Source organism: Achroia grisella, unplaced genomic scaffold (assembly GCF_030625045.1).
Source record: "Achroia grisella isolate CSIRO2021 unplaced genomic scaffold, CSIRO_AGI_Agris_v1 utg6051, whole genome shotgun sequence".
In the NCBI taxonomy this organism is placed as follows: Eukaryota; Metazoa; Arthropoda; class Insecta; order Lepidoptera; family Pyralidae; genus Achroia; species Achroia grisella.
In genome coordinates, this window is record NW_026712961.1 from 105,605 (window position 1) to 125,185 (window position 19,581).

General features: G+C 33.4%; 2 protein-coding genes across 3 annotated transcripts in view; both read right to left on the reverse strand.

Moving 5' to 3' along the window:
• The window catches only part of LOC131848948 (synaptic vesicle membrane protein VAT-1 homolog-like), a 36,659-nt gene extending 31,147 nt beyond the window's left edge, over positions 1-5,512 (reverse strand). For both annotated transcript variants that reach the window (XM_059198911.1, XM_059198910.1), the window contains exon 1: positions 5,129-5,512. In XM_059198911.1, the coding sequence (XP_059054894.1) occupies positions 5,129-5,379 (251 nt within the window). In that variant the 5' untranslated portion in view covers positions 5,380-5,512. The remainder of the gene's footprint in view (positions 1-5,128) is intronic.
• Positions 5,513-11,845: 6,333 nt separating this feature from the next.
• Positions 11,846-19,031, reverse strand: LOC131848966 (uncharacterized). The gene is made up of 6 exons (XM_059198939.1): positions 18,832-19,031; positions 18,540-18,741; positions 17,793-17,961; positions 16,687-16,826; positions 15,185-15,442; positions 11,846-12,043 (listed from the first exon to the last, which is right to left on the reverse strand). Exons 1-6 carry the CDS (start codon positions 18,927-18,929, stop codon positions 11,846-11,848), a joined length of 1,065 nt encoding a protein of 354 aa, XP_059054922.1. The 5' UTR covers positions 18,930-19,031.
• Between the last annotated feature and the right edge of the window lie 550 nt (positions 19,032-19,581).

The following is a 19,581-nucleotide window of genomic DNA, read 5'->3' on the forward strand; positions in this document are numbered from 1 at the left end:
GCGCGCTATTTTTAGGTTTTAAATTGATACATCGACAAAGGAAAGGATGTAAGTAATTAACACACCCTTTCAACACAAAAATTAGCTGCGATTATATCACAAACATATTTAGTGTACAATTGTTGATAGACAATGAGGCGAAAGTTAATAGAGATACTGAGATACTAATCAGAAAGTATATACTAGTGCCGTACTGTCCCATCAAAAAACTTAAAGTTTACTGTGAGAAACCAAACAACGAACATCTGTGGCCACACCCATAATACATGAACCAATTAAAAAAATTACACAAATTGCACCAATAATACTTGAAACATTCACGTCATTTACACGACGCATAACGTTTATCGCCACATAAACCATAAAGCTTCACCATTGAGCTTATCAATGTATAATAACGAAATTAACAGCAAATTAAAAATTCAGTTATATTCTTAATTTAAAATTTTAATATTTCGGACAGTTACGATCCACAGAATAACATAAACGATATTTTTTATCAGAGCGATTGACCAGAAATATTGAATAATTAGGTAAAACCATATTAATAACCAAAAATAATTTAGCTAATTGGTTAGGTATGTTTAATCTATACATAGTATTATTATGATGGGTAATGGAAATAAACTATAAACTACCTATCTACTATTTAACCAAATTAACTTTGATATTTATGATACTGTTAATAACTATCCACAAATATGAATATCTTGGATAACACTCAAAATATTGTTGTGTGTTACGAGAAGGCTCTACAACAAAAAATAGGCCGTCCATTTCATTTCTCATCCTCCGCTCATCTTTACATATAATTAAGTACTCTTTGTAGAAAAAAGAAAGCCACTTATAAGAGGCGTGAGTACTTCGATTGTTCTCGGAAGATGTCTGTTGCCGACACTGACTTTGACCTAATTGATAATAATGGTGTCTTATACATTGATTCAATCCCTGGTGAAGACTTACAGGAACATTAACCATAGCACTATTAAACAGAAGATGAATGGCTTCATTTATTCAAGCTATTAAGCTATTCTTAAAAGTTTGTATGTAACCAATGAATTAATATTGTTATCACAGATAAGACAATAGTATCCGATATTATGTAATATAAGAGGCATAAGATGCCATCTTGGTCCAGTAATCTTTATATTCGTATTGTTCACAAATGATTTCATGTATAAAACTGGTTTTACTTGCAGACTAGCGTCTGACTCCGTCGAGATAAAAAATATACAAAGTATATGAGCTACATCTGTCTGGAATAATGTACGATTATACATATTTTTACAAATAAGTCGTGTATTACCTTAGTTACGTAGAAAATCATACTCATATATTTAGTTAGTATATAGTTAGTAGTATATACTTTAGTTTTTACATAATTTGTAAAACAATGGAGCTATATTTTGTTAAGATCAGTTAATCGTACATGGTAACTAAAGTTTGAAGTTATCAATAGTCATACTGTGATAAAGACAGCGAAACGTCTGTTCATAAAATTTTGCACCGCAATTATGTACTAATGCAAGAGCTAGGAAAAGATTGGCCGCCCAACAAGAATATGAATACTAATTGATACTGTACCGGCAATAAATCGAGAAAGGCGTATGTTTCTTATTACTTTTCAAGTTATTTACTCCCCGTACTTGAAAGAAGTTGATTTTCAAATATAATTCTATTTAGAAATCAAGTTCGTTCTAAGACGTGGTGACTGTGCAGCAGGCATCGCGTGGCGTGACTGCCACACCGCTCTAGATAGACAGGTAAGTGCCTACGAGTATTATTTCAAACATTCGGCGGCCTTACATAATGACCATTTAATTGTAGGTCAACACACTCTCGAGATATCATGTCTATTAAGTTCAAGTTTGAATAGTGCGTGATGAACATAATGTAAGTATTATTATATATCTGTAACATAAGAACTATTATTCGGAAAATTACCTATTTTTATTTATTTAAATACGCTTAGATGAGCAAGTGATTTAGATAAATAAAGTTCCAGGTTCAAATACTGATTAAACAAATTTAAAAGCAATATGTTCTGAAGGCAAAGATAAAATTTTAAGTAAAAAAAACAGTACTAATTAAACCAGATGTGAGCATCAACATTCCCTTTTACAGTTAAAAACTGGATATTTATAATATTTTCTACTAAAATAACATGCAAGCGATTCTCGTTTAAATCTTTTACTACAAACATTAATAAAATTTTGCTATAGGACTGTAAAATAATCCTAATTTTATCGCATAATAACTAGTAGTGACTAGGGACATAAATATTAGATGCCATTACGAGATTAAACACGGCCAATTAAAAAGAATCATGTTGATTCAAAATTGCCAAATGTATGAGACATACATATATAACTTCACAGACATTAAATACCATGCATAACATATACACTTCTCCATTTTGAAATCGGTTAAAAGTATAAATGCAGTATTCTAATTGAAGCCATCTTAACTCCCGTGCTAGTTTGCAAAATATTCTTATCAAATACAATACACACGAGAGACGGGATCAATGTACGACGTACAAAAATGTGTAACACTATTATACTCGAGATCTCTTGAAAGTCAATAACAGATGTTATTCATATACTCTGTCTGCGAGGGAATTATCTACAGCGATTGTAGAGTCAATTCGATCGGAGCTAGAGCGGGTGTGGGCGGAACTCACACGTTTTTGCAGTGCGAAACTAGCAGAGGGAACTTGTATGTTGTACCGGTCGAGACGCAACCAGTCAGTTTATATTCCGCGGCAGCTGGCGTCGAGTATGTCGCGGTCATTTACATAGTAAGTCGAAGATAAGCACACTATATTTAGCACAGCTGGAGATGCGCTCTACACACCTCTTGGTGCACCTATATACATGTCACATGTACCCAGGTTGCTTATTATTAATGTTTTGAGTCTTACTGATATCCAACTAAATATATAAATATTACAGTTCGTTTGTTGCTTCTTGACCCTGTGGACCGATCCCTCATAAGATGTACCCTCATGATGGTAACGACCTCAAAAGTCTTGTAGGTATTTATGACTACTGACAGCTTTAATGATTTTTGACATTGATTAATTTAACTAATGCTGGTGATTCAAAGTCATACTTTGTGGCGAGATCTATCTACAACAGAGGGGGATAGATAGGCAGTACCTAATCATAGTATTTTTGAAATAAGTATTATGTAAATTGGTATCATTCTATAGTAGTAGACTAGCGACTATATTTTGAACTCGGTATTTATAAACTCAACCTCTAAGAAATAGAGAGTGAAACTTTGTATGGAAAACCGCATTGTCCGTATGGCGAAACCACATTGAATTGCTAGTTCATTACGAAGAGAAAATTATTTAATATTGCAGGTAATTGACAATACATCAACTTACCGACTCGTTTACGTAGAGCTGAACCGAATTTAGAATTTGGATATCAAATGTGTTTTACATTTATGTCCCGAAATTTAGAAAATTCTATAGGCCATTGAGGATAAAAAAACATTTGAAATTTCTATTATTATGGGAATTACGATATATAGGACCGATAAGTTTGTATAAAAAATCAAAGAGTACAACCCCGAAATGTAGAAATTATTATACAAAGACTCCATAAAAGAAGCAATTGTTGAAAGTGATTATATAAACCATTCATATAGATAAAATACGATAATCACGGTATTTTTTAAACATGAAATTAATATTTACTCAACTATCGCCACACTACCATCATTGAAATTTAAGATATACCTTTTTAACGCTGTCTAAAAAAGTTTGATTTTTTTTTAAACTGCTAAGTTACCTTACGTTAACCAAACAAAAACGCGTAAAAGATTATCTAACAACGTTTGCAGTAAGGCTAGTAAATGATAACATACTAACAATTAGTAATATATAAAATACTCATACTGACATCATCAAGTTAATCAAAGTAAATACTTTCCAAAGGTATTTGGAAAGTAAATACATTGGAGTTGGTGTTTATCCGTTAGAATACTTATAAAAGTAAAGGAAACAACGTCAGTAATGAAGTAGCTAACGGTGGCGATTTGTAACACTAATTTATTTAAAGCCATAATAAAGCAAAGAAACAAATATTTCACAGTTAAGTGGCAGCTTTGTTATGCCTGCAACAGAGAGCAGTTAACTTTAACGAGAAAAGTGGCAGATAACTCATGTGTCGCAGCAAGTAGCGTGTTGATGCGACTCGTCCGCTCGTCTGTATTATCTGAAGCACTGGAGCGATAAAAACGAACAAAGAACAATGTCAGTCGGCGCTTAACTCCCTTTCGCACGAACCGAGCTCACCCGGTTTCATATGACAAAATAACATCAATTTGTTATAGTCGTCCATGCAGCGGCCGCGCAACTCCGCGCTTCGATGATCGCATGCATGCGTGAACGCAACTTTATCGAAAACAATATTCCATATTCTAATGAATAAGTAATGATCTGGCGAAATCGAATGATTCAACACGACAACGTATAAATATTAGCAGAGTTTTAAAACGCCAAGTAGCCACAGCATTAGTGGGTGGCTACGGTGGTAATTGCTGGAGTGTAAATCCGCTACAGGGCGTGTCGCACGACCGGCAATGGAAGTGAGTGTGCGTGCAGAATTTTTAACCGGGCCGGACTTCGCGCACATCAGCCGTATCTTAGTGAAAGATAAAATTCACCAATTTTGTATAATCTCGTCCGATTCTATTTTAAGTGGGTAGGTAGGTGAGGTACTTTTTACATCTGACTATGTAATGACCATTTCATACACTTAATGACCGTTACTTATTTTAACAAAATTGGTCGACATCGTATAAGTATTGAAGTTATTCTCAACTCCAATTTCACTAATGGGAATGCTATATATTCATGTAAAAAATACAGAGACTATATATAGACAGACAAAATATAGAGAGACTAATGGAAAAAAATATTCGTTAAAATAAATTATCTAACGTAACTTTATATAAATATGTAAACTACTGAAACAACTTTATAATTGAACACATCAGTTTCGATATAAAAAAAAATAATTTCTCTAAAAGCGTATTTGCAGACTTGAGAGAATTGCAGTTCCTAAAAATAATAAAAATGCGGGTAGTGTAGAGAAAATCGAAAAGGACTTACCAGGCTTTGACTCGGATGAGGACCTCGCCTTCTCCAACGGTGGGCACGGGTTTCTTTTGTATTTTGACAGTTTTCAACCCGACATAGCCGGTGAGGACGACCGCGCGCATTTCCTTAGGTGGTGTAGCCTCCTTTTCCTTTTCTTCGGTTACCTTTTCTGGAGTTTCTTCTGGGGGTGTTTCAGTAGAGCCATTCTCAGTGGGAGTCTTTTCAGGCGCGGCGGCCACAGGGGTGTCCGTGCTTTCCGTCATATTTAGTTCGGCTAAAGTGTAATCGGAGCGGTGCGGCCAACGGACACGGTCAGAACGAGCTCGGGTAAAATAATGGGAGCCAACCGGCTAGACGACGCGTCGCGGAACGAATGAGTGGAGGGAAGGGAGAAGCGCGCGCAGCGAGCCGACAAGGGTGCCGGGCGCGAGGCGCGCGGGCGACACGACCACCGAGGGGGTGATGCAGCAGCGGCGGGGGGCGGGGGGCACACGCGCGCCACCGCGCGGCGAACAGGTGGCCATCGCGCCGGCCGGTTTCCTTCCCTCACGCCGCTCACCCCGCCCAATATTACACTATATCACATCACATACGAAGCGACTACACAGGACCTGGATTAAGTTTATTACTCAGATGCCGATATAAACAGCAATACATATATGAGTATAAAACAAACTATAGCTCGCACGTACTGTACACACAACCTATATGTACTTAGTTCCCAATTTTCTCCAAACGTGACTTGGCAACGGGATCGATATGCATTGACTGAAACTTATATTACATATTATATATGAATGTTAATAATATATTTATATATAGATACACGTACTTAAAAAAAAAACTGTGTCCATATGCTTCTACCATAAACATAATTTTGATAATTCATAAAACTACGCACGTTCCAAATCTCAGTTGTTAAAGGACCATCAGAAGGGGAAACCAAAGTTAAATTTTAGAACATTTTGCTCGACAAAGTAGTCCTAACAAAATTAGTAAAGTACCAACAAGAGCGTAATAAAACATAGATTCTAAAAAGACATTTATCTTGTTAAAAAAAATTTAGATGAATTAATAACCTGCTTCTTCTCGCTAAAATATATTTCAGAATTTAAGAAGAGGCATATGACACATGTTCGATGTCATTAAAAAAATCATTTCCTGTTACCATTAACGACTTTTTGTTGGGGATGGGGATTTGATGGCAATATATATTTAAATATTCTAATATAAATTATAACGTTAATATAAAATTTATATTAATCTACGGTAAAAATAAGAATGTTAAAACAATATGAAAATAAATAAAAGTATAAACAATCATTTAATTTAAATCAAACTTTATACACAGAGTGAGATAAATTTCATGAAAATTAGTTAAGTCTTGATATCTATTAGTTAACTGTTTACCAATCTTATTCCGAAACAAAGTGTTTGCAATATTTCAATATACGAGTAGATATATATATATATATATATATATATATATATATATATATATATATATATATATATATATATATATATATATATATATGTGTGTAAGGCTGGTACGCACAAACCAGAAACCCAAATATAACGGCAGATAAGAATCATTAAAAGAAGAAAAATTACACAGACATCCAATAATGAGACAAGAGCAAGGATTTCAGTTGCGATTGAGTTTTACCAGTATTGAACCAAATTTTATTTTTATTCGACATATCAGTGTGCATTGGTGTATGCTTTTAGTTTACAGATAACATTGTTGATATAATGTAAATGACGTTATTAACAATCAATATGACCTTCAATTTTAAAATAAACGCCACGCTTCATAATTGAAATTTTCTAACAAGAACATTCCAGAAAATTCCAACCACATAAACGTTTTTGATTAAATAAGTATATTCTCAATAATATTCTGTGCCCATATGAAAGTAGAATACACACTAAGATTTTAATTCGTTGTGAGCTTAGACAGAATTATCTAAGTTGTATGATAAAGTGTTTCAAATACTTGAAAGAGTCAATGACTGACAATAAGTGATAAAGTGTAGTAGTAGTATCTAATATTGAGTGCTTATTAAAACCTAATTTAATTAAGTACATAGTTTTTATTAATTAATATGGCATTGCGAAACGCTGGCTGGGTACCAGCGGCGGATAACAGTATTAAGACAGATTAGTTAGATTAGAAAAGAATTCATCAAGAATTAACCACTATGGTTTTTTTATGGATGAGAATGCAATGGTGGGTGCACCATTGCATTAACTGCGATAACGGCTTACGCGGGCGGGGCACCAGTGGAGGATGATAAGATGAACATAAGGTCAGGTCAGTTAACGCATCGTGACAAATTCACTAGGAATTTATCACGATGGTTTCCGGGGGGAACCACGTGGAGGTCAACATTTACATTGCTAGTAAACACATGTCATTAGAAATCAGTCTTAAAGCGACTTCAAAAAGAAGATAATAAATTCGACATTATGTTATAAACGAAACTTCGATAGGGTATATCTTTCAACTATTAAAGATCGAACTACTATTTAACAACTGATACCACTGGGGCAGATTGGGACAAGGGGCACATTGATACACATGTATTATTTCGTAAACGATTAAATGTATTCGAGTAGTGACAACTCTGAAACACGACTTCTAAACGCGACCGTTGTGATTACGCTAACAGCCAGTCAACCGGTGGCTTTTAGCAGGAGAGAAAATGTTTCGAGCGCGGGTAACTAAAAAAAATGTGAGATTTAAAAGTGTTTTTACGATCTGCTGAGCCATCTTGTGATGATCAATGTATCCCAAAGGTAAGTTAGGGCATCAAATATTAAGGACTTTGCACGTGTTTTACAATAATTAACTTAGTATCTTTAGTGAAACCTGCTTTTTATAAAAATTATTTTTGGGGAAGTTTGATACAGGAAAGTACGGGGCACAATGATACGTATCAATGTTCCCCATGACTTCAATAAAGTGTTAATTTTGTAAAAAAATTGTATTGTATTTTCAGAAAATGGTGCGAACATATAAACCAAATACTGAAAGATGTTACAGGTGAAGACTCAATCAAGTGGGCCGTATCTAAAGTTATTTCAACGAGATTATCCATACGGAAAGCAGATGACAAATATCTAACTGGAACTCTACAAAATCGTGTTGAAAAGTTTAGTTTTAGAATTTATGTTAACCTATTAGATTATTATATTTATTTTTTAATAAACGAGTCAAGTATAATTTGTTTTTTGTTTAGCGATCCTGTTTTGAATAATGGTGATATTCTGAAGTATTAGTTTTGTTAAGAAACAAGTGTTTTTTTTTGTTAAAATGTATATAACTGATTGTAAATTAATTATTTCACAATAAATGTATTATTTTACATGAAAGTGTTATTATTTAAAACAGATTCATACAATTTCCACTCTGTATCAAAGTGCCTCAATGCGTGTATCAAAGTGCCCCGTAGGTGGGGCAGAATGATGCAAAACTGTTTTTTTACTGAAATCAATATATCGTTATATCTAATATAATTAAGCGGGTATTTCGGACCAAAACATAAACCTGAATTGTTGACCAATGCACACGACAAAAAAAAAGTTGAAATGTGATGTTTTTAGTATATTAAAAAAGGCTTTGAATTTTTGTGCATCAATCTGCCCCACTTCCCCCTACTATCTAACTAATTCGACTATTAAGATTACAAAAGTGACGGAACGCAGTAGTAAACTTTTTCAAAATTCGAAAATCAACGAAGTAACTTACAAACATTAGTTCGTTGATTTTCCAAATTTACAGATACTCGTACCTATCGTAAATTGCAGGACAAGATATTTACTTTTTAAATAATTCTTAGCTTAGAAATCCTTTTAATAAAGAAGTGCTTCTATTATAAGTATCAAATACAAGTGCTTACTCACATGCTTGACTTGTCATTGTAGCATTTCTACTAACTTTTATCACTTTATTTGACTGAATTCTTCGATCTTTATTCATGTCGATGAGCCATGAAGTAAAAGTACCTAAAATTATGTAAGCTGTATACGAGTCTGGATAACCACATAATTACAATTGGAATAGTATGTACGAAGAATAACTATAAAACTTACATATTTAGAAGCTATAATTGTAAATCTAATTAATTAAACACGATATAATACTATGTGTAATAAATTAGTACAGGCATTTAAGTATGAACAAATATTGTAATATGTTTACAAACCTTTTATTTACATTAGTACCTAAGTACTAATGTAAATAAAAGGTTTGTACCGGGCACTTGCTATATTTTTAATCTGTACCTAAATACAGATTAAAAATATAGCAAGTGCCCGGGTTTTTATTCAATTGTTATATCCACTCGTTTTCCTTGTAACTGAAATGATCCTGTGACAAGACGTTGGGTAAATGGGAACGACCCGGCCTTCAATTGTTGTGATTGGTCTGACACATCTCTTACATTATTATTATTATCACAATTTGTTTACTCTTGTCCTTCTCATACAATGATGCGTCATTTTATTATACTACTGTTACCATAAATAGTATAGGTACATATATAATAATATTATTTTTCTGATTAATTAGGACTAGTGACTCCATTGCTAGCAATTTATCACGTGGTCCGCCCTAGAAATCCTAGAGAGCTCATGGTGAGCTAACTAACCTGACCTCGTCTCATCTTATCATCCTCCACTGGTGTTGCGCCAGCGATACTATTGGCGCTGGTGGGTAAAGCATTTTCATTATCAACCGTAAAAATATTCTTCTTTAGAAAGGATTTAGTTTTTTGTACGCTAGTTATGGATGAACGGTAGAGATAGTGATAAAACATGTTGACGTCCATTAGGGCAGAAGATGGCCTAAATGAATAAATGATTATGACATAGATTTTGATATTAATTTTTTAATTTTTATTCTATACATTTTTCATTATTTATTTATGCGACGTCAGATATTATTTTTCTGCTTCCATAACTGTTTCCACAGCTTTTTCCATAATTCCGCAGTCTGTATTCTCGAAAATCTTCAGTTCAGTCAGTTCTGAAAGTAGTTAAACTAACTGACAAGAAAGTCTGCCGTCACCCTTATTAAATGTTACTGTACATTATTTAGACATTAAAACTTAGGTTCAGAAAGAATACATTAACCATAAGCATATTATAATAATAATTTTTTTTGAGTTAATGAGACAGTAATAATTTGATAGAAGTTAGGTCACTCGGTCAATAATAGCAATCCTTACTTTTTACTAATATTATAACAGTGAAAATTTCCGAGTGTGGATGGATATTTGTTACTCTTTCACGCCAAAACAACTGATTGGATTTTAATTAAACTTTACAATAAATAGCTTTCGCACCAAAACAACATAGGCTATAAATTTAACGCGGGTGTAACCGCGAGTACAGCTACTGTGTGATAAATTAACAACAATGGTTTCAACGGAATATCGGTACAAAGTAAGGGTAGATTATTAGTAATAGATCAATAGTGCATCCATTATTAATTAAAAATGATTACCCCCAATCTTTACTACCTACGTAAGTAGCTCTCCAGTGCTATTTTACGCTTCTTGTTGTAGCACCAACCTTAGCGGTAATACAGTAATCGACGTTAAAACGGTATTTCAGGACGAAGTTTATATCGGTAATACGTCATTAAATGCTGAGACATTTATTCGGGATTCCCCACACTCTGACAATGTGGTCATCTTAATAGCTCTTTTACGTTCTTTCTGACTTTTCAACCGACCCCGGCCGAGATGCCTCTTGATATTATTTATATCGAGATCGAAGACCAAACGGTATCGCGGTCTTCGGCATCTGACGAATATTCTATGGTATCTTGTGGTAGAATCAAAGAAATGACTATTCAAAGTGCTTATATTTTATTTAAATAAACACTAACTACGACCTGCATATATTTTGGTAAAAAGTACCCCGTACTGATATGATATGATTTACCAAGGTACAATTACACAAGTCGTCCACGTGGGTACAACGTCTTTTCGTACCTCACCACGAAGCAGCTTGCTTTGTAATTTTTCGATTGAAGGGTAGGATATGGCGTCTTCACTTCTTCACTCTTCTAATAACGTGAGGACCACGTGCTGTTTATGTATATAGGCGACGGATACCATTTACCATCAGGTGAGTCACCTTGCTTGAAATTGTTCAATAGCTTGGCTATGATAAACATCATCATTGATATCATAGAACGCGTATGATGTTAATTGATGTCATTTCTGTGTAGATGTTATATCTTCAAATTCAGTGATTTCACTGCGATTTATAATAATAATATAAGTTAAGCAGAACTTGTATTATGGTAACTAGACAACTGATATAAATATACCTATATACATTTTTTAATACATACATAATACAAATAGAAAACAACCAGACCGATACAAACAATCATACTCATGAATACACATGTTTATACCGTGCGAGGAATAGAGCCCTGTTACGGTTCGACCGACGACAATCGACCATTAGATATATGGCGGTGGTGTGCTAAACCAAGATCACCAAGGCTGTATTTAATTTTTCAACTAGGAATACAAGTATGCAACTACTAGACAGTAGAAACAAAACTGAGATAACTCTGAAATAAAATTCCTTTTAAACAACAATATATTGTAGGTACTTGTGTTGTAGGTTTATTTCGAATTTTAACACCACGGCTTACGGACTTTATTTACGAATTTAATAGGTACCTAATGAACAAATAAATGTCTATACGCTAGTGTGAGTCTTTTTCTCTGCCGTAATTGTGCTGTCGTAAATGTCCTCGCTCTCATCGTAATAGTCGTCTTCGTCCTCGTCTTCAAACTCTTCGTATGCGTTCTCATCATCATCATCGTCTTGATCATCTGCTAATCGCCACTCATCATTCGGTTTGCGCAACTGTTTATGCAATTTGTTCTGAAGAATCTACAAATAAATACAATAAAACCAAGTCACTTTCGCGTATGTTTCATTCCCTTACTTAATGCTGTAGGTATATAACTAGCGGAGCCGCAAACGTTGTTTTCCCATATAAATTAAAATCGCTATTAAAAAATAAGGGTTGATGGTAGAAGGTGAAAATTTAGGGGTGTATGTATTTTAAAATGCCACATTATATAGAAATAAAATTTTGACCAAAAAATTAATGTTAGGGGTGGACAACCCTTATCACTTGGGGGGAAGGGGATTGTTAGTAATGTGGACTGATGATCTCATTGCTAGCAATGTACCATATCAGATCGACCTCCACGCGGTTCCCCCTGGAAACCATCGTGATACATTCCCGGTGAATTTGTCACGTTGGGCTAACTGATCTGACTTCATGCTCATCTTATCATCCTCCACTGGTGCCCCGCCAGCGTAAACCGTTAGCGCAGGCGAGTGCACCATTCCATTATCATCCTTTAAAAAAAAAAACCCCTTATCACTTAGGAAAAATAGATAGTAGCTGATTCTCAGACCTACTGAATATGTATATAAAATTTCATAAAAAATCGGTCAAGCCGTTTTGTAGGAGTATGGTAACTAGAGTTCCTTCCCGGGAATTCTCGGGAAATCGTTGGGTTTTGTTCCCGGGAAATCAAGCTCGAGAAAAGTCGAGAACTCGAGAAATCAAGTAACTATATAGAAATTAAATTGCCGTTTGTTGTATTGCGTGGCGGCGCAATAATACAAGATATTAAGGTTTTCTTTGATGTATTTTTTTTTGTTTTACAGAAACTATTTTTGTTTACAAGTTTAAGGTAGATTTTTTCTAAATAACCAGCCAAAAATGGTGCTGTCATTATAAATATAAGTGTGAATAATATTAGGTCCTAATATATGAAAGTGGTGTTTTGTAAGGGAGTAACCTGAAGTATTTTTTTTTCAAAATATAACATGTTTATTTAATCAAACTATGTACCATTGCTATTTATGCACTTTTGCCATCTCATAGGTACTTCATTGATCCCTTTACTGAAAAAAAAACATTTGAATGGGAGCATTTGGACATATCAATAAAATCTTTGGACTTTGGACTGCCCCATCGGATTTGAATTTTTTCCCAATCAGTTATCCAAATTTCGAAAAAAATGGTTATTTGTTGGAGCAAGATCCGGGGAGCAATTGTAAAGTCTTAGACATTACAATTGAATCTCTCCTAATTTGGTAAATGTTAGTTGTGCAGTATGTGGTCTAGCGTTGTCCTAAAGCAGCAGTAGCCTACGGCGATTGACCAGCCTCGGTTGTTTAGCAGCTAGCTTTTCCATTATAGTTTCTCAATTGTTGACAACACACATCTGGCGTAATCATCTGACCAGATTTAAGAAAGCTGAAGTGAACAACACCGGAACTAATCCACTAAACGCTCGCAAGTAACTTTTTTTGGGTCAATTTTCGCTTGGGGCAGGATTTGGTTGGTTTGCCAGGGTTCAGCCATTACGATGAGCGTTTCCAATTATGATACAAGATCCACATCATCACAGGTAATGATTCGATTTAAAATCCCTTTATTATTATGCCGGTTGACTATTGTAACGCAGCAGTCTACGCGCGTTTGTCGATCGAAACGCGAATTGTCTACTCAATTCATGAGAGACCTACCTTTTAAGCTTTTTCACCCTCCCAATTTGCTACAAGTGGATTAATACAGTTTTGTCACTAACACCGCAACCTGCAACTAACTCGGACGTGGTTTGCGATGGATCTGCTATCATAATAGCCTTCAATTCTTTATTACCAACATTAGACTCCAGCCGCCCACGAGGATTGTTTTGCAGGTCGAAATTTCCAGAACGAAAAGGTTGCAACCAAAAATGTATTGTGTTTTCTTTTACGACACCACCACCATACACATCATTAATCCTTCGAGCCGTTTCTGCAGCACTAGTGCCATGGCGGAACTCGTACTTGTACTTGTAAATGACGCGATATTTTAGGTTTTCCATTTTGTAAGCAGAAAACCCAAAGAAAAAACCAAGCATATGTATTACGGTTTTCGAAAAACAAATGCATGAGTGAATAGCTGTATAAATTTGACATTGAAATTTCTAACCAAAGAGGAGATATTTAAAATCAAAGTGGCCAGTACGACAAAACGCTAATTTCATTTGTAAGAACCTAATATATTTCAGTATTTAAAAAAAAAATGGCTTATTCATAATATGTATAATGTTTTTAAATATACCTACTCAATAAAAGTTTTATACCTAATTAAAAATTTTATATTTAATATTTAACAAAAAATGCAGTGGTTTTCGTCTCAAATGGAACCACTGAGTTTTTTGACGTTATTGGAACCAAATAATATGAGAAAACGTACGTAAATGTAAATTTCTCGACAACCCGAGAAGCCCGAGAAATTAACCTCGAGAATTCTCGAGACCCGAGAAATTGAAAAGCTCGAGAAATCATGAACCCTAATGGTAACTAACATTGTGACAGGAGAATTTTATATTATATTATATATATATAAGAAGACGATAACGATTACTACAGAAAGAGTTTGTATTACATACAAAATGCTATCTTAGATTACGGCAAATTACTTGAAAACTATTTATATGTGGTGACCACGTGACATTAATAAAAACGCTTACTGCGCAGCATCATTGTCTCTGTTTTTGTTAATTTTTTTGTTGTATCTGTATCTAAAAAAGCCGGGTATTCCAAATATGTTTTCAACAAAGGGTTGACTATAAAGATTTAGTGTTTTTGTTTAAATTAATACCTAGCTTGAAATAGACATAAGGATTTAAGTACCATCCCATTTTATGAAAATTAAGTATGTCACTTAGTGGTGACTTCAATCTTTACCACTATTACCACAATATGATTACAGCTACATTTTTCTATACAAATATATTTTTTTCCACATCTCCTTATAATCAAAATTGTTCTGACAGGCTTAGTGGTAAAAAATATCATACTGAGCCGAAATCCAGTAGTATTCATGAAATCAATATTCTAAGTATATAGTCTAAAATATACATACACTCAACTAATAACTAACATGTACGTGATGGATGCGTATAGTTACGATGCTGTAAATATGATATTAATTAAAACCATGAAAATGCTTCATACCTGTCTTTTCTGTAAGAAATCAGCCAACTGCTGTTTCTGTTGGTCTGTATCCAGCTCGGATGCTTCATAATCTGATGTTCTATACGTTATAATTGCTTTATTTGAGTCTAAATTGTTCCAAGCATCTTTGCTTCTCTTCCGCGTAGCCAATAACCTACTCATAATCTTTGCATGGTCTAATCCATAAACATTGTGAGTCATTTCCGGTATAGGCTCCTGAGTTAATGGCGTTTCGTCTTCTAATTGTTTTATCTTAGCCTTAAAAGATACATAGATTAAATAGTTATATCATTAAAAATATGGAGTATTCTTTAAAACTACCTATGGTATGTTATTTCGTATCTATATGTAATACAAATAGAGCTGATCTTGTTACGTGGAATGAAAACTTCGAAACCACTAATGATTTTGGAAACGTATAGGTACATTCAAATAATATCTACATATGAAAGGAGACAAATATTATTTTTAAAGTCGGTTAACAATATCATAAATTTATGAAAACAACATTTATGTACGACTAAAGGAATAGTTTCAGTTTCTAATCGGTAGTGTGTATAGGTAAAAATGTGACGATACCGTTATCTTTACAGTAACAATATCAGGTATAAACTTTACACCCTAATGGTCCAAATTTGTCATAAGTATACAAATATTATTCTCTTTAAAAAAAGTACGAACTACATCAAATTCTTTTATTCTACGGGTCAGTTTTTATTCTCGTCAATTAATATATCTTAGACAATAACGTAAATGAATTCGCGAAAATAAATCCATACTGATCCATATTGATTCAAATGCGAAAGTTCGTTTGCCTGTTTGTTGTTATTCTATTCAATATATTTTAATGAAATTTGATGTAAAGATAGGTACGAAGATAGACATTAACTATCTGGAAAAAGTCAGACAATATCAGATAGTAGTGAATAAATAAATTCATATAATATTAGCCAAAGAGTGGAAACATCTGCTTTATCTGTTAAATGTAAAAATAACAATTTTAAATTTGATTAAGAAAACATCAATAGCAGGAGCTGCGCATATCTATAAGTAACAATTTTTCAACAAAAACACGGTCGCATTATCTGTGTACTTACATTCTTTGCAATTAGTTACCCCTACTATTTCAATATCAACATGCTTAGCATACCTCTTCATTGCGTGTGTCTAGATAACGACGTCAACAATATTTTTCTTTTCTTATTTATCTTTAAAATCCAAAAATTCAATCCATAAGGATCCTTTTCGATTATTTATTTACTTTATTTAAGCAAATTTCATAGATTTATACATATTTTTATGGTACAAGTCAATGGCAGCAGAGGCTACGAGCATCGCGAAGCCTACCGGTTAACACCAATCGCAGTCGTCTAGTACTACCGCCTTCGCTCGAACTGATTTATCATTAATTTTCTATTTATCATTCATTACTTAAATGTTTAATTTTTATTATAGATATTACATTACGTTGAATTACCCTGTATAACGTATAATATGCCTACCTTCATTTCAGGTGATAATTTTGTATCAAGTGTAAACTCAGTTTTTAGTAAATGCCCGAGTTGCGTAGTTTGGTAGTCCTCGCCGTAATCAGCTATTGATAAACGACGGTCCAAATCTGTGATCAACGCTTCATGTTTATCTGTTGTACAAAAAAGACCAATTATAGTTGTAGGAGGTGATTCCTATTACATACTGGCCCTACTACTAGTACTGTTCCATATCAATATGTCATTCGCCCTGGAAAATCCTGGAGAATCCTAACTGAATCATGATGGGTTAACAAGGATGGTAGGAGGAGTATGAAGTCAGGTCAGACTTCATACTCCTCCTACCATCCTCGACTGATTCCCGATTCTGATCTCCTCTATAATAAATTAAGAATATACTATAGGAATGTTTTATATTTATTAAAATACTTAAAAAATACTTTACAAGGGAAAATCGTTTTCCACACCAATTTTTTTTTTCCACCACATAAAAACCACTAACAATCGTGATATTTTTTAATGGAAATAAAACGGAAAATAAACTCCTATACATTCTTATTGACTCTTTGTACACAGAGGGTTACAATACAACACTTGTAATGTCGGAAAGTCGGAACAGGCGGCTAATGTATTAAGATATTAGGACTAGACTTTGCAAGTCAGCATGAATCCTGTACTTTTACTCCCTTCAGTATTCATAAAATGCCATGTTTCAAACCAATTTCAGCTTAGGTGCTCACATTTTCTTTGTGCCATTTTTCTAATGAGAATAGTAACATGATACTTTAGCTATGATGGTATGGTTTGTAAGTTTCAATTTCAATTATTATGAGACATCACTCACTAAAAAAGTTTGTTTTTATTTTTTTTAATACATTTTTTTGTGGTATTTTGCACACCTGATAAAACAGTTTATGCTGCCAGGGTACTATTGGAGGATGCTAGGATTAGAATGAAAACAGGCTAGTAACTTTATTATAACAAATTCAACAGGAATTAATCACAATGTTTTCCAGGAAGAGCCATGTGGAGGTAGAACTAAAATAGTACATTGTAAGTAATGGGGCTATTAAACTCTTGTCCCCCTGATAGACATAAGTATTAAGACCATATCTTACCTTTAACAAAGACTATATATGGAACTTCTCCCATTACTCTAAGAGTGGAAAGCTCATGTCGTAATGCGCCTGCAGTGCTTTTTAGTACTGATTCTGTTTCATCATCTGAGGCATCACCTTTGCAAACCCAAAAAACATTTACAGTTTGCAAATCGGGAGTAACTTGCACCTAAAACATTTCCTTTTAAGGCTATTGTATGAATAACTTTTTAATTTTTATATTCATTACGTGGCTGCCTCTGTGGTCTAGAGGTTTTACACACCACCTTACTTCTGATGGCCGCAGGTTCAATATACTGTATGATTGTTTGTATCGGTCTGGGTGTTTCTATGTATAATATGTATGTATTTATGAATAAAAACTATATCTATGTATTTGAATCAGTTCTCTAGTATCCATAACACAAGATTTAATTAGCTTAATTTGAATCTAGATGGAGCTGTGTGAATTGTCCTAAGATTATTATTATTGCATTGATTATTTTCATGTCAATGTATTAAATATCTTATTTGGATGGTATTTAAAAGTTATTTCATCTGGTTATTAGACACAACTAGAAGTTAGTAACAATTATTTTTAGCTTTTTTTAGAGACAATAGTTAATTAGTTAGAACTTAAATGTTTTTATTTAAACTTTATACTATTTATGTATTATTCAAATACAGATGATTCCATAAATTGATTAGCGAGTTCAGAAGGCGTTTCTTATTACAAAAAGTACTTCATTCTATTGTTTATATACCTACTTTAGATATTTCAATGCCACGGCCAACAATATCCATTGAAACAGTGCCCGTAGACATAATGTCAGTAATTTGTTTCATGAATAATTTGTTCAACATTGCCACTCTGCGGACTCCTTGCTTACCAGGTTCTCTCTGTATTTTTGTTAAGCTTTTCACGCTTGGCATAAAACTATTCTCCATTGTATATGGTAGATAATAATGCCTAGAAAATAAACAAATAGGTCGTTCTTTAGCGCCTTTATTTAACCTATAAATAATTAAAATTTTGTAACGCTAAGAACATAAGACTTACTTCTTATTTTTCGGATTAATCATTTTACACAATTTATTTCCTAGTTTTTTAACAGAATAATATGTAACTGAAACATGATACAATCGGCGAAATATCATTTTGGTTGTTGAAACTTGTCAAGTGGATAAAACTTTTAGTCAGGTCAATCCAATATTCAGACTCAACTCTTCTTTCTGGAAGCAGTTTATTTCCTTTATTGACTAAAAGACATTACTGATATAATGTCCAAATAAAAATTAAATAACAAAAACAACAAATTTTAAAAAATTCGTAATAATGTTGTCAACGTTACTTTGCCATAGTTGGCAACATTAAAATTTCTTCTTCTACAACATGTATAAAATAAATATACCTATATACCAACGGGTTTTCTGTAACCCGTTTGTATATATATTTAATTTATTTTACTTTAAAAAAATATAAATATAACATTAATACAGTTATTATTTGAATTACAAATTAGTACTCAAGATTTAGTCTACTATTAAAATAATGCTAACACTAACATAAGAATAAAATTCTTATACTTATGCATTGAAATGATATCATTTAACGAGGTGTAATTTCCTATCACTATTAATAAATAGCTTTATTAAAAGACGATAGCATCAATTTTATTTTTATTTAAAGTTAGTTATTAGTTTTTCATTTTTAGTGCAGTTTGTAATAAATATATAATAACTAGAATAGTTTAAAAACTCACTTTTCCTGAAAAATACCAAAAATCTTACGATTTTTAGTAGATAGAAA

Bases quoted from the DNA above. Each gene is read 5' to 3' on its own strand.
- LOC131848966 (XM_059198939.1), bottom strand. From the start codon at position 18,929: ATGATATTTCGCCGATTGTATCATGTTTCAGTTACATATTATTCTGTT. The intron at 18,742-18,831 runs GTAAGTCTTATG...TTTATTTTCTAG, and splicing joins ATTAATCCGAAAAATAAGAA to GCATTATTATCTACCATATA. The intron at 17,962-18,539 runs GTAGGTATATAA...GAAATGTTTTAG, and splicing joins GTGGCATTGAAATATCTAAA to GTGCAAGTTACTCCCGATTT.